At 30.8% G+C, this 16,120-nt stretch overlaps 2 protein-coding genes across 4 annotated transcripts; both read right to left on the bottom strand.

The window, feature by feature from the left end:
- Positions 1–81: 81 nt before the first annotated feature.
- Positions 82–8,707, bottom strand: LOC118064437 (uncharacterized). Of its 3 annotated transcripts, none has more exons than XM_035079017.1 (11): positions 8,007–8,707; positions 6,256–7,644; positions 4,371–6,165; positions 3,756–4,308; positions 2,711–3,683; positions 2,413–2,640; positions 1,484–1,711; positions 1,087–1,275; positions 697–944; positions 458–619; positions 82–393 (listed from the first exon to the last, which is right to left on the bottom strand). In XM_035079017.1, exons 2-11 carry the CDS (start codon positions 7,592–7,594, stop codon positions 187–189), a joined length of 5,922 nt encoding a protein of 1,973 aa, XP_034934908.1. In that variant the 5' UTR covers positions 7,595–7,644; positions 8,007–8,707; the 3' UTR covers positions 82–186. The 3 variants fall into 3 exon arrangements, with proteins under 3 accessions (XP_034934908.1, XP_034934907.1, XP_034934909.1); XM_035079016.1 differs by having other exon boundaries at positions 6,256–7,606; XM_035079018.1 differs by lacking the exon at positions 1,484–1,711 and having other exon boundaries at positions 83–393; positions 6,256–7,606.
- A 195-nt stretch (positions 8,708–8,902) lies between these two features.
- On the bottom strand, positions 8,903–14,343 carry LOC118064422 (uncharacterized). Its single transcript, XM_035078987.1, has 11 exons — positions 13,249–14,343; positions 13,017–13,173; positions 12,661–12,938; positions 12,381–12,592; positions 12,186–12,301; positions 11,895–11,922; positions 10,486–10,868; positions 9,740–10,048; positions 9,406–9,674; positions 9,172–9,335; positions 8,903–9,109 (listed from the first exon to the last, which is right to left on the bottom strand). The coding sequence occupies exons 1-11, from the start codon at positions 14,270–14,272 to the stop codon at positions 8,921–8,923; spliced, it is 3,129 nt and encodes a 1,042-aa protein (XP_034934878.1). The 5' UTR covers positions 14,273–14,343; the 3' UTR covers positions 8,903–8,920.
- Positions 14,344–16,120: the final 1,777 nt, after the last annotated feature.

Here is a 16,120-nt window from a genome sequence, read left to right as displayed (position 1 = left end):
TATTATTTAATCAAATAAAAGCTGTAAAGTTAGTAAAGACTTTGGTTATTGCAAAAATTACGAAAGATCGATCAATTTATTAACAATATATCCTTTACTAATTAAATTTCAATAATTTTGATAGAAAATTTTCTATTCCTTTAAAAATCATAAATAAACATTAAGCTATAAAATTTTAATATCACTTTAATCATCATCTTTTATCAAATGAGGGAATACTGTGTTGCTCACCAGTCTACAAATTCTTTGACCTACTGTTCTCGATAGCATCTTCAATTTTGGATTAAACTTTTCAAACACTCTGCCTAATATTGCTTTAGTGCTTTTCATAATTTGCACATTATTTTTGAGCTTTATCCTATCTTTATGTAACATTTTTTTACTCGGAATATCCTGAAATATTTTTTTTTTATTTATTATTATGAGATAAATAGAAATGAATTAGTTTTAAATTTACCTCTAAATTTAAGTAAAAAAATAATTTTTGAGGCTGAAGAATATAAATATTGCATCCAATTTGTTCTTTGAGTGATTTAAATGATTCCGCAAGCAGTAAATACATTTCTTCTTCTGATAAATTAATATCAATAGTCAATGTTGCGACAAAATCCGCTTGATACTGCGACAAATAATTGTTTTTATTGAAAACAAAATGAAACTCGAGAATGTAATTATTGAAAATAATCTTGTTTTTACCTTGACAGTTGTATAGATACCCATTTGGGTGGCGTACTTAAATAATTGTCTTGACAACTTTTCATCTGTGTGGTAAACTTCAATAATAATATTTCGTAATAGTTCATCGTAAATAATAACATTGTGTGATAATATAACTTTTGACAATTCAGTATATATATATTCAATATTTTCGATATTATTGTTATCAGTATTAATGATATCAGTTAAAACAGTATTTATTATATCTGTGATCACACGTGTTAAATCTGCAAGAAATAAAAAAATGTTTTTGAAATAATATTTTCAATAGACTCTTTTTATTATATTTTAACTCTGAGTTTTTTTCTATCATTATTCTATCATTTATTTTCAAATAAAATAATGTTTAAAGATGAAAAATACACTCACTTATTGGATAAAACGTATTTTGTTGTTCATCAAGTATTTTTCGACACAACTCAACAGCGTATTGTGGATAAAAATAGGTGAGCGCTTGAAATAAAACTCTCATCATATGTCCATGAAGTTTTAAAGCCTTTTTTACATTAGTTGATTTTAATTTCCACTTTTGAACGTCACCGAGCATCAGATTATTACCTAAGAAAGGAGTCGAAAATAAATAAACTTTAAAAATGGCCGACTATTGGAGAGTAGATGAAAAATAGAAGGGATTTGTGACGGTTGATGAATGAAATATTTCAATTACTTACTATCAATAAATCCTTTTGTTTTTGGGAATAATTGAAAAATTACATTTCATGCATCACAAAAAGAAATAAACATAAAAAACAACATATACACTCACGTTTAATCAATTCAACCGCCTTCAGTGGTTTATGATTAGCGATATAAATTTCCACAGAAACATAAACAAATTCCACTGTATGATCATCAGTTTTAACAAGATATAGGTTTAGTAATTGTAATAAATGATATGCCAATACCCAAAAATTATTATCGATTAATGTTATTAGTAACATTATCCCTATATCAGTTAGTAATCGATTTAATTTCACGTACAACCCAGCTCTTACTGTAAAAAATTGTTCATTTAACAATTTGTTAATTTACCTTTTCAATTATTTGGGATTACTTTCTTTATATTAAATCATTTTACATGGATTTAGAGTATTTCAAAATAATATACATTTAGAAGGACAAAATAAACTCCAATATGTGAAATGATTTATATAAATGATAAATAAACTATTTGAATTTACCAATATTAATTGAGAGAAAAAATATTTTATTTAATCAATAATTTTTTTTACATTTATAAGTATATATAATACTTCTTATAGTTATATTCTGATAGTCAAAGGCCCAGTGTTCATTATTTGGTTATTAAAATCTTCAATAAAGGTTTAAAAAACAAAACAGAAAAATTTTGTATTTAATTTGGAAAAAAAAACCCAACTAAATATATCTATATAAATATATATAAATGTCCATAATGATAACAATTTTTCCCTCGAGATAAGTCTAATCCTAAATATTATATAATTTTATCAATTGTTTTATCGTAAAAAGAATTATTTGATTTTATTTAATGTACTCTTAGAGGACACTTAAATAAAATATTATTTGAAAAAATAAACTAAAAAATTAATTGAAGTGATTCATTGGAAACAAAAGTACGAATTTATAAAAGTATTTTTTATGATGAAATTTTTAATTATTAATCGTAAACAATTTTAACTTCTTCACTGGATGATTTATCAAAAAAATCATTACCTGTACGTTGTATTATTTCATTTAAATGCCTGACACTTTCCATTATTTCTCTACACAGTATAGTATAAAATCCACGCACAAATGGTTGACTTTGAGAACGTTTATTGACGCTTAAAACTTTTATTATCTCATCGTAATCATTTTTCTTTATTGCCGTTTGTATGTTTTCTAAATCTGATCGTAACAACCAAACATAGCTTTCGTAAACTGATTTTGACTTTGGAGCATCTGTAAATAAAGAATAAATTTTATTTTATTTAAATAAAAAAAAAATGACAAATATTATTTTTAAACTCACCAATAGGAATTAATTTATATTTATTAGCAAATAATGATTCCGAAGCGCATTCTTGTATATCGTTCATCTTAGATGTTGACGGAACTGCATCTCGTTTATCTTCCACCTTTTCTTGAGTTTTTTGTCGAATATCTACACTATTAATAACAGATTTAGTCTTCAAATTATTATTATCATTATTATTATTATCTTGAAGTGGAATTAAATCTCTTTCAGGTATATATTTATTTGTATTGATGGAACTAATAAAAGGGTTAACATTATCTGGCAAATTATTAATATCCATGGTGTCCGGTGATGCGAGTGAAATAGCTTCTGGTGGTTTCTGCCTTATTTCCACCACACTTTCAGCATGCATCTTCTGTTCTTTTATAGTCTGTTCATGGAGTAACAATGTAAATTTATTAAACAGTTCTGGATTAATTCCAGTGAAATTTTCTTCATCACTCAAATATGAATCTAAGAAATTCATAATATCTTTCAAATGAGAAAGGGGTTTGTTGAATTCAATACTCTCTTGTAATATATAGGATATTATAACTGATGACAGTGATACTTGATTATAAATCAAACATCGAAATGTCTCCCAATAACAGCCAGCATTTATTTTTGTTGCTAGATGACTTATCACAATGTTACATACTTCACCAGGTGCCATTACTGGTTTTATCGACTTTCCCATTTGTGCTATTCGAATACTTAAAACATTTATTATATTCTTTAAAGTGCGATTTTTTGCTAACAAAGCATCTATTGTCCATCTAATGTAATCCGGCACCATTTCTCGTTTACTCACATTTGAAAGTAATATTATACCGAAAAAATTGAATATCGTTTGTATATCTAATCTGACAATTGCTTTACAATATACAATCCTTATGTAGAAATGAAAATTTTGTTCGAACGCGTAAATGAGCGTCATATGAATCTTTTCTGGAGTCTCTAAATAGATACGTTCAAGTTTACTGCCGATCTAAAAAGGTTTCATTAAATAAAAAGATCAAACTTACTTACAAATTCATTGAATCAACAATCAAAAACTTACTGTATGATTGTGTCGACATTTATCGACTTTTGTACAATTTCCAGTCTTCAAATGTTGAAAACAATTACCGTAGAAAAACTGTTTAACGAAATCTTTAGTAGGATTTGATTTTTTAACCTCTGGATCAAAAACATTCCTTTGTTTGGTAAAATTTTGCTCATAATTCTGGTGTAATTTTTTGTTTCTAACAATATTGTAATTACTATCAATTTGGTGTGCGGAGTAGGAATTAAACCGATCTAAATTATCATCATGAATGGTATGTGAATTTGGACTGCGAGCATAACTAGAATCGCATTCTACATGTCCATTGTTGGTAGTTTGATTATTATTTTGTTTATTCGATTGATTTCTAAATCTTCGCGTTGTTAAGCCTTTTGAATCAGTTTGAATATTGACATTTTGATAATCATTATCAAATTCTTGTTCAGTTAATTGACAATAATTATCAAAGGTATTTGATTCCATACGATTGTAACCATTTTGAGGACTTGATGGTCTTGATAAATCACCAAATGTTGGTAATTCTGGTGAAACTAATTGTTCATCCGGCCTAAAAATAAGTAATTATTTATTTATTTTAAAACAAATCGGTGGTGAAATGTAAATACTTACTTATCATTAAATAACGACTCGGCATAAAGTGAAATAGCATCACAATCACTTTCGTCTTTCTCATCTTCTTCTAAATCCTCCAAACCATTGTTACTTTCGGACTCGATCAATTTATTTTTTTCAATATTATCATTATCATCAAGAACACTGTCAATTTCTATTCTCTTTTCATCATTTTTTTCAGCTTTTAGCCTTTTTTCTTCGTCACCACTTTCAAGCCTCTTTTCTTCTTGACTATCATTTGATTTATCATCTACTTTTAACGACTTTTCTTCGTCAATACTCTTGTCATTTATGTTACTATTGTTACTATTATTAATACTGTTATTGTCATCAATAATACTAACGTAGCCTTTGTCATCATCACACTTGTCATTATCAAGTATTTCAAGTACATCTTGATTATCAATACCCTTATTTTCGGGTTCAGTTTTATCATTAATACAAACACTAGACTCTTGAACTTTACTGGGACTTTTTTCTGGTTCAACAATTTTCAAAGATTTGTTGACATTAGAAATAATACTACTGCTTGAACTCGACCGAGATGAGGCAGAACTACTGCTACTACTACTACTACTATCACTACTCTTATTACTATCACTAGAGCTCGAACTGCTGATACTTGAAGTATCATCATCTTTTTGTTTAACTTCATCATCCTCTCCAGCTACACTTTGTCTTGTATCGTCAAGATTTTCAGTACTTTCATTTACAGACTTCCCTTCGACTATCGACTGATCAGCAAATGTCACATTCTCAATTGAAGTATCTGGACTTATTAAATGATTTATTTCTAAAACAGAACTGTCAACTTCTTCTTTCTGATTTGTTTTATTATCACCTCTATTTGAAACATCTATCTTTAATGCTTCACTCGAAATTGAAGAAGAGTTATCACTCAAATCCAGATCATTAATATTCTTATCATCACTAATATCTAAGTCTTTACGAATCCAATCAAGAACGCGCTTCTCTATCGGTGTATCTGAAGTCGATGGATTGCTCGTAGACGGCAAAATTTGTCCGAATCGCGGCAAAGAATCATCCGAATTACATCGTGTGTATTTATTCATGGTAGGAGATGATTCTGTTGATGAATTAGATCCATCGTTGACTTGTGAGCTTTCTTTTTTCCAATCTCTTCGATTCTTTTTACTCTTCACTCCATCACTCATCACGTTATTGTTATTAGAATCATCTTCTTTTTTATTAAATCGCGATATTCTTAGTCTTACTCTGGATTCCATTTTATTCCCTTCTACATCATTTTTTAGTTGATTTTTAATCATTTTTGAGAACAGTTCAATATTTCTCCTGGTTAAAGGTACCGGCTTCTGGTCATTATTTTTAATATCATAAACAATTTTACTTCTTCCTATAGATCCTGTAGACGTGGGCGTTTTCTTTTCTACTTCTATCTTGTTTTTACAGCTAACGATACTGGTGGTGGGGCTTATTAGTGGAATGAGCTCTGGTATTTTAGCCCAATTGTCGAATGCAACTTTTAATTTTTCATCAGATACTGCTTTTATATTGGGATCTATTTTAGGGATGCGACCCAGTGTTTTGAGATTCTTCGCTATAGGAGAGATCAATGCTACAACACTGCCAGGAGGGAGAACGGTGTCTTCTATTATTTCCGGATGTTTCTTCCCGTCATTCAATTTACGGAGTTTTGATGGTGGCTCAGAATTCGGCAAATCTTTAAAAGTATCACAATTCACTGATGATATTTCTCGTTTGTTTGTGTCTTTTTTTGAACTTGATTTGGATTCATCGCCAATTGATAAATCTACAAATTAATTGAAAAGAAAAAATGATTAATTAATTGATAAATAATGTATTAAAAAAAAGTATGGAGTTTGTATGTATCTGGAATTACCTGATTTCATCTGTTTCTTTGCTTCCAAGTGAGTATCAATCGCCGGCATTGATGGTAGTTTATGCACCACTAAATCATCCTCAGGATTACATTTACATGGACCATCGCAGCAAAGTAATTTTTCTTCAATTTTTGGTTTTTTGCTTTTATATTCTTTCTTCTTTTCTTCCTTAATCCTTTTCTTGTACGGACCACGTTTCTTTGGACTTGATGGCTTGAGTCTCCTCAAAGGATTTCTTTCCAGGCGAGTTTGCTTCAATTTTTCCAATTTACCAGTTCTTTCTGCTTCTGATTTTGGCATAACATTCAGAATCCAAGTAGTCTTTTTGTCACCTGACCACGTTACCACGGTCCGCCTCATAGTAATCTCGGGTTCTCGATTTTTCTTTTCCTTTTGATTCAACTTAATCGACGACAATAGCGTTGTTTGAATTTCAGCTGCAGCTTCAACAATGACATTACTAGATGTTGATGCTTGGGATGTTTTATCAGCAGCAGCTGGAAGCTTATCTAACGATGGTGTTTTGGGTTTGTTTTTTTTTTTGTTTCCGCTTAGTACTTGTTTTGATGAAGAAGGTGGTAATTTCTTCGTTTGTGTTCTTCTTCGTTTACGTTTTTGTTCAATTTCCGATTCCTCTGAGCTGAAAATATCTGAAGACTCGTAGCTTGTGATACTCACAGTACCTCGACGAGAAGATCCATCAGAAAATATATCTCCATTCCAAAAACGCCATTTTTTCTCTTCATCCTCATCATTTTTGGCAGCCTCTACTTGACTCTCCTTTTGACGAAACTTATCAACAATTGACACATTCCCACCGCCCTGAGATCGATTAAGATTACTAAAACTAGAATTCGGTTCTTGAATATACTTTAAAAATAATGATTCTCTTTTAACTCTCTCATCACGAACCGGCAGCGATCTTAATTCTCTATCATTAATTCGAATACTGGATGCAGAGATATCTGAATAATGAGAATCAAATGATGAGCATACAGAGATTGTCATTTTGGGCTTTCGCTCTTTCAATTTTTGCAATTTTTTTCGATGCTTTCGAGTTAAAAGATTGGTGTGAATCAAGTCGACGAGATATATTTTGACATTTTTGATAATATGATTCATTACAGTAGTCTTTGATACTTCAACAGATTCAATGGTCTTCATTTTGTGATCTTGTTTTGATCTTGTTTTTACTGGTAATACGGGATAAGTCTGCAATAAATTATCTCTAACTATTCCATTTGAGTAGGTTCTTTTTGATGGTTTTGACAAAGTGTTTGCAGAAGATGATCGTTTGGATTTGCTCTGTGATGATTTTGCTACCGATACTTTCCCCATTGTAGTTTAATCCTTCAATTAAAGGTTAGTATTTGTAAAATGTGAAAAAGCTGGAATTCAACATTTTATTATAATATTTTTATAATGTTTTTTCAATTTATTTTGTCATTATAAATCTGTCTTGAAAATAAAAAAAATAATATTATTTAAATTATTTTCATATAATTTATAATTTTTATATACATATAAAAATACATATATACCAATAATAATTTATGTGATTAATTAATTTATCACCAAAAAACCCGTTGGATAATTATTTTTCGAACCACCAACAAAATGGCGGCTAAATAATATAAAGGTATATTAAATCGTCTAATTATAATTAAAAATTTTATAACAAGTATTGCTGATAAAATGTTAATAAAAATGAAACATTCAAGTGTGGTAAAATTTTATATAAAATACTTACAAATGTTGATAAAATGGTCAATAAATGAAATAAACGTTATCCTTTCTATTCACAACCACGTGCACTTTAATACGGTGTATTACTGAGAAAAAGAATCCCACAGTCAATGAGAGGTCAGTATTTATATTTCATTTTCGTTTTTAATGTCTTTCGGTAATATTCAATACAGTTAAAACAATTAAAAGCGTTATCTTCTAGTCTAAAACTCCTTTCTCACTTGCCGGCTTTTTAAGCCTTTGTTGGTCGAAATTTATGATTTCGATTAAGGATATTACACCAATTCAATTTTATCCAACTAATTGTACAATTTTTATCCAGTTTTATTTTCTGGATTGTTGCATAATTAATTGTTGAGAATTTTGATTGAAAAAAATGAGACGCAATCTTACTTACAAACCCGCCAAACTTCGAGAACAAAGAGCTTATTTTCACACCTCCCCCACTACGGTGCTAGTCAAATCATTCCTTAGAATAAAATTAGTCAAATAAGCAACTGTATTTCAAGCTGCATCTTTTTTTATAGTTAAAAAAAAAAATATGTTTATTAAAATATTTTATTTTTCGCAATAATTTTTATTATTTTCTTCAACCGAAAATTAATTTTTTAATAATCATTAATAATAAATAATTGATTATTATTTATTATACAAATGCACAGTAGTTTTAAATCAACTACACCGGTTTCGTCGATAAAAGATTATAAAGTAAATAAATAATTAATTGATAAATACTGTACTTGGGAATCTCTTTCGAAATTTATTAATTATTTATACAAATGGGTAAATAAAATGTAAATAGATATTTACAAAATAATTAAATTGATTGTGGTAGTATTTAGATGAATGAAGGGGATTCAAGTATTTGTATTCAAAATATACTATAGACTAATGCAATAATTGAGAATAAAAAGTCACTCATTGTTCAATAAAAAGATTGTTTTCATATAACATTTGATTAATCCAGCCTCGAGCATCGGCGACATTTGCGTAGACTCCAGGAATGCCATTTTCACCACATCCAATACCCCAGGCAACGATTCCAGCTTGTGCATAACGGGTTGGATCACTTTTTAATGGGCACGCCAAAGGACTACCTCCATCACCCTGTCATTACAAAATCATCATAAAGAAATATTCAAATATTTGTGAATAATAATAAATTTTACCTTGCAAGTATCTTTTCCAGGTTCACCTCCAGCACAAATGAAACTAGAATGAAGCACAAAGTAATTTCCCAGTCTCGTGCCACGTAGCAATTTCTGACAACTTTGGTGATTGACAACAGGTACCTCAACTCGTTTGAGAATTACTTGATAGTGGCCATCTTTACCTTAGCAAATAATACATTTTATTGAATGAGCTTCGAAAAAGACTTTGTTTTATGTAAGAAATTAATTTACCAAATTGATCTTTTCCCCAACCACTGGCAAAACATCTATCATTATCAAAGAGTTCATTTTGTTCCGGCAAACAAACGACGTCAACATTCTCAGCCAATTCGACTGGTTGCGAGAGAATGAGAATGGCAAAGTCGTTTCTTAAAGCACCAGGATGAAAGTCAGGATGAACAATGACCTTGGCGATGTCACGGTCTTGGTGAGGGTAAGGTTCATTTTTAGTTTGCGTATCCCATTCACCTGCTCGAATCTTTAGTTGGTTGGCAGTTTTACTAGAATGCCCAAAAATTATATGTCAGAACAAGTTATTAATTCAAAAGTTCATAATAAATCTCACCTAGCAACACAATGAGCAGCAGTCAAAACAGCTTGAGCATGTATCAAGGATCCTCCACATTGATAAAAGTTCATTTTTTCTCCACTGCTACCAACAGTCTCTTCTCTTAAAACAGCTACCATCCATGGAAATTCAGCATATTGTGCTTCATTATCAGTTTGTCCGGTGATTCTGAATCCAACACCTTCAGGACGACGTTGACCACATCCTCGTCTAATTATCGGTGGTGGTGTCACTCGATTCTCATTGTCGACAATGTTTGGACGTTTGCAACATATGTCCAGATAATTTTCACACACACCTCTTATTCTGATTATTTTTAAATAAACAAATGGATAAATAAATAAAATGATTATTAAAAAAAAATATATATAAATCAACTATACAAACAATAGTGAAAGCTTATGTTGATAAATAATGATAAGAGTAGATGTGTGTAAAAAAAGAATACCTTGTTGCAGTTTTTGGGAAACTTTGGGATATTATTAGAGTCAAGAGAGCGCACATTTAGCAGGCCGATACATGATTAAAACCAAAAAAATGGACATCAGAAAAAATATTAGTCAATTATGAAGAAATATAATGTAAAAGTAAATCAAATAAGCCTTTTTGGATGCTTTCAATAAAATTTTAAAAATATATTCCCCCTTAATAAAAGCATTTAATAATGAAAAGATTATTAAAATGTTTTATTATGCGGGTTAAAATGAGAGATGTCTAATAGTGTAAAAAGATAAGTTTCCCACCTGATATCTATTAATCCAATTCCATCATCAACAATTGAACCATTCATGCATTGATAATATGGAACACATTCACAGTCATCATCATTTTCCTGCTGGTTATTGGTTCCCGGAAAAGTATTCCCATTATCATTATTATTATTATTATTATTGACATTGTTGTTGGTATTTTTTTCATTAAAAACATTGTCTATAAGACTATCTAATGTTCCATCATTCCTATTATTAGTTGATGGAGTTGTTGTTGTTGTTGTTGATGGAGTACCAAAGACACTTTTAATTAAATCATCTAAATTATCATTTTGTGGAGCTGCAGTGGTTAATCCTATTATTAAAACTAAAATTACGCCCAATGTGTTTAGTTTCTTCATCATTTTAGTGAATTTTACCTGAAAAAATGAATTTTTTTAAAATCAGTAATCCATTTAATATTAATAAGAGAACATCATTATCAAGTTATTTATAGACAAATTTACGTCACGGATGCTGGATAACATTATACTTGCGTTCCAATACTACGATACATCAAGTATTTAATGTAAAACGTTTCCAGTAGAGATCCCAAGGACACCACTGATATTTAAATATTGAGCAATCGGTGTTGGGATTCCCCGAAATGTTTTCATAGTAGTTTGTAAATTATAATCATTTCAGATCATCCAATTGATAATAATTAACAATTTTATTTTGTTTTTTCTAATCATTTATTGATATAATAAAAAAAAAAAAATAAAAGTAAATAAAATGTGTGAAACATTCTATCGAGCTCTTAATTATGTTAATTCATAGATTCTTGAGAAACATTAGATAACCCGAAAGTAAACATTAATTGTTAACACTGTAAACAAAATAAAACAAATTTTTCAAAATGACTTTCACTTACTTTAAAGACTTTAAAATATCGTATTAAATGACTTAGAAAATAAGAACAGAATAGTTGAGAGTTTTTTATTATTAATTTCAACATTTTAGTGACCGGCTATAAAAGTTCATCAAGATTATCCAACATCTATGAATCAAAATCAACTTCTAAATAAGTTATATAATGTATTAAAACTTTTTGTTTGTTTTTGAAAATAGTAAAGTACGAGAAAAAAGGAAAAAGATGAAAAATAAAAAATAGTTAAATAACTTTGATAAACTTACGTGTCAAAAATTGTGTCGAATTGAGTTTAGATATTTTCGATGACCACCGTCTCTTCCAAGTGACGTCGTACGATTGATGCGACCCTGACCGATGCCACGGATTTTCAATGCTCTCTGGACATCCCTACTCTCCTTTCACAACTTGTTTCTTCATATTTATATACGTTTGTTCCCCACTTATTAGTCAACAGTAATTTGCAAGTGGATAAACTCATCCTACAAATGTCGACTGTATAACTTGGATTTTAAAATTATTCAGTTGGGTTTTTTCCCAAGGGCTTTCCCAATCGTAATCTAGGACAAAGTCTTGACCATTTTACAAAGTGCATTCCAGGAATGGACTACATTTTCTAAATCAGAGTTTCCTTTGTGAATTAAAAGTACTCTCACAATAAGATTATTAAAAATTAAATATAATTTAAAGTTAGAATTATTCATTCAAAGAATTATTATTTAAGAAACGAAAATTATAAAAGTTTTTATTTAAAATTCATATTGAATTAATTTAAGATAATTATTCAAATTGATTTATCACTTGAAATGATAATAGTAATTACAAGAGCCCATAGCTAGATAATTGTTGGTCAATCCACGATCGAAATGGAGCCACATTAACGTAAACTGCTGGCACATTTGATTCTCCGCAGCCAATTCCCCACGAAACAATGCCCACCTTGAACATTTCAAATATTTACATTCAAAGTTTTTTTTTTTTTTTTTTAAATAAAAAATAAAAGTGTTATATTGAGTACTTGAATAAATTGTCCAGTCGGTGTGGAACATACTAGAGGTCCTCCACCATCTCCAGTGCAAGTGTCTTTGCTCTCTTCACCCCCAGCGCACATAAAACTCGAGTGTAGTTGAAAATATTTCCCTAATCTCGTATCTCTCAGACGATTTAGACATTCATTACGGTCGATTATTGGCAGATCGATTTTTTGCAAAACTTTTTGATATTTTCCATCTAAACAGACAGTCATAATAAAAGAAGGTTTATTTTAAAATACCACCCTTCAAGTTTATTTGTCTTACCGAATCCATCTTTACCCCATCCACTAGCCAAACATCGTGTCCCAGCATTAAACATTGTCGTTTTCTCCGGCAAACATATTGGAACAACATTAACAGCATAATTAACGGGTGTTTGTAGAATTAAAACTGCTATATCATTATACAGTCCACCGCTGTAATACTGTGGATGTGTGACAATGGCTTGAATCTCGGCTTCTTGGAATGGAGCAGATTCATTGGTGGCCAATGTGTTATATTCTCCAACCCGTGCTACGATGGTTCCCTTTTGACGGCTAGAACTCGTAAGTTGAATAAACATTTTTCTAAATTAGACAACCAACCACCACCATAAGTACAATCATCTCATTTATACTTACTTTAGTACACAATGAGTAGCACTTAAGACTGCTCTAACATGAATTAAAGATCCTCCGCACAAGAAAAGTGCTTGACCAGTGTCTCGACGTGACAGTAGTGCTACCATCCATGGAAATTCGGCAAAGTATGCACTACCGTCATCAGTAGGACATTCATCTAGGGGAAATAATTAATATATATATGCACATATTACCAATTAATAGACCACTAAATAAATGTATCATTGATTACCTGGTTTACAAGGTGGACCAGGAACGCCACACAACGGCTCACCACTATTTGGAACTGGTTCTTTATTGACAACCTTTGAAGAATTAGTTGTAGTTGGACTTGACGTGCTGGTAGACATCGTGATGATTCCTTTTAGTTTGCAACAAACTTCATCCAATGGGAAACACAATCTAAATCTTGGATCAATAATCCCAGCAGCATCTAATTCAACTTCATTTCCAGCGGTACATGATGCAGACTTGACGCAACGGCAGGCATTAGTAGTTCCCTCGTTCCTGATATCCGAAGTGAGATTAGCACGTGGATCAATAGCTACAGAAGTTTGAGTTTGATCATCATCAGGAAAAATGACACCGTAATCTTGATTGTTCGACGGAAGTTTACAACAGATTTCAGGTGGTACACAAGTATTAGTAGATTGCCGGGATTGTCGAAAACGTGGATCAATCACTCCTGAACCTGATACTATTACGTAGCCGTTAGAGTCACATTGTGATGGTAAAACACAAACACACATATCAGTTGAAGACTGAACTGATGTTGAAGGCTGAGAAGTAGTAGATGAAACTGTTGATGAGGTGGTCATTGGAGTATTAGACATAGTTGAAGTAGTGGTAAACATTGTTGAAGTGGTCATTGGTCTAGTGGGCGTTGTTGATGATGTTGCTACCGAAGTTATGGTCGATGAAGATTTAGTAGTAGATTTTAAATTAGTAAGTGGCAACATATTATTTTCATTGCGAACTTTACAACAAACTTCATTAGCTGATGAACATGGTAATGATGTTAGACGTGGATTAATAATCCCTTCACCATTGGTTATTATGTAGCCATCCTCGTCACAAAGGTAACTCGGAACACAAATACACTCTTCGGAAGATAAAGTAGTGGTTCTTGGTGTAGTAATTGAAGGAGTAGGTTTTGTAGTTGGAGATGGAATGGTTGTAGGGCTTGAAGGAAGTGAGGTAGACATAGACGTTGAAAGTGATGTAGGTCTAGATGTTGATGGTGTGGTCGGACTCATAGTTGGAGATGATGTAGGTTGAGGTGTTGTTGATGGTGAGGTAGGTCTAGTGGTCGGTGGTGATGTGAGAATGGTTGTTGGTGGTAAAGTGGATTTAGTAGTTGAAGATATCGTAGATATAATTGCTGGTGGAGTTGTTAAGATGGTTGTTGATTGTGTAGAAGATTTAGTGGTTGGTGAGGGTGAGTTTTGAGTAGCAGAAGTAGGTGTTGTCACCGTTGTAATTACTATAGATGTATAAGTGGGTGAAGTACCCGGTATCATAGTTGTTGGTGGTAAAGTTGTCGGAGCCTGTGTTGAAGTAGTAGAAAAGATCAACGGTGTGGTCGCCATCATAGCAGGTTGTGTTGTTGATTGCGGTGGAGGCTGTGGCTTTGGGGGCTTACAACAAACTTCGAGATCTCCCGTGCATCTTCGTGGCCTATAATTAGCTCTGTAAAACGAACAAAAAAATTAAAATAAAATATTAATAAATAATCGTATTATCTAAGATAGAAAAAAAAATTACCTGATGTCTATTAGTCCAAGTCCATCTGTAATGATGGTATTATTTGCATCACACTGATAATAAGGGACACAAATGCAGTCAATTGGTGCCAGTGTTGTTGTTATTTTTTGAACAACTACTTTAGACTTTAATTTATGTTTCAATAATCCAAGTAAGAAGGGATTAACGCAATTTAATGTTTTTGAAGCACATGCTGCTTGACTTGTTGTCATTATAATTAAAAAAAAAACGCTTCGAAACCACACTTGCATTATCAAAGAATTATTTTATTTTTTTATATTCACATTAAAATATCTTATTAATTAATGATTTGTTACGGAGAGTTATCGAAAGAAGGAGAAAGAGAGAAAATTGATTGATCTCAAAAGTGATTTCAACTTTGAAAATAGCCGTGATCTATTCAGGTAGAGGTTTGATAGTGAAATGAGCAAATAGCGTTGAGGATTGAATACTTATGCCTTGAGAGAGGTGACGAAAGGATATTTAGGTCATCGGGTATATAAAGTACAATACAATGGTTGTGTAGTCATAGGCACAATCATTACCAGCTTGTATGGAACACTACAACGATCAATCGTTGGGTTTAAATGTTTGTTGGATATAAAAGTGACGGAAATAATTGCATGCTACTGTTGATTACCATCTCTCGATTTAAGTGGAAAAAAGATAAATATTTTTCAATCATTATTGTCACCATCAATTAATTGGTTACATTTATAACAATGGCAATCATCAGAACAACAATTAACTAATAACGATAACTAGATAATCCTAATTATAATTCATGTACAATTAAACCAATTAATAAATACAAAGCAATATTATTTTACGTACATTAATATATGATTTTATCAATCAACTTGTTTCAAAAAACAAAAAAAAACAAGTAGAATTTGATGAATAAAATAATTGTAAAGTGACACAAGGATGTAAAATTTCCCCATTTGAGTGAGAATTTTGATGTTTGACCCAAATTATTAATAATAAAAAAGAGATTAGAGACAAGATTGCGTCATACTTCCGGGTAATAAACATGTCATAACCGATCATTTTGAATACTTGAATATTTTTTATGCTTGGAAACACCCGTGATTTTATCAACTTTTTACTTTTTAGATAATTGTTTTTCACTTTTATTGTTCTGCTTAAACTATTACGCTAAAACCAATTGAAATGACTACAAGAACTACTCGAATAAATCATCAGAAAACTGTCTGAATATAAATTATGAATAAATCCTGATGCATTTGAAGATCTTTCGTGATGATAAAATAAATCGGTCATTTGTTGCGTTTATTTTTTCTTTTTTTTCTAACCATATTAGAATAAATATTTTATTA

Source organism: Chelonus insularis, unplaced genomic scaffold (assembly GCF_013357705.1).
Source record: "Chelonus insularis isolate UGA/USDA-ARS -01 unplaced genomic scaffold, ASM1335770v1 contig_18_pilon, whole genome shotgun sequence".
NCBI classification, from domain to species: Eukaryota; Metazoa; Arthropoda; class Insecta; order Hymenoptera; family Braconidae; genus Chelonus; species Chelonus insularis.
This window is presented reverse-complemented; position numbering and strand designations above follow the sequence as displayed.

What these genes read in the sequence shown, in the direction of transcription:
- LOC118064437 (XM_035079017.1), bottom strand. Translation starts at nt 7,594, where the DNA reads ATGGGGAAAGTATCGGTAGCAAAATCATCACAGAGCAAATCCAAACGA. An exon ending in GAGTCGTTATTTAATGATAA is followed by an intron (nt 4,309 to 4,370) that starts GTAAGTATTTAC and finishes ACTTATTTTTAG; the next exon opens with GCCGGATGAACAATTAGTTT. An exon ending in GGCGGTTGAATTGATTAAAC is followed by an intron (nt 1,276 to 1,483) that starts GTGAGTGTATAT and finishes CTCCTTTCTTAG; the next exon opens with GTAATAATCTGATGCTCGGT.
- LOC118064422 (XM_035078987.1), bottom strand. Translation starts at nt 14,272, where the DNA reads ATGAGTCCGACCACACCATCAACATCTAGACCTACATCACTTTCAACG. An exon ending in GCTACTCATTGTGTACTAAA is followed by an intron (nt 12,939 to 13,016) that starts GTAAGTATAAAT and finishes TCAACTTACGAG; the next exon opens with TTCTAGCCGTCAAAAGGGAA. An exon ending in TGGGAAAGCCCTTGGGAAAA is followed by an intron (nt 10,869 to 11,894) that starts AACCCAACTGAA and finishes TTTTTTCAGGTA; the next exon opens with AAATTCACTAAAATGATGAA.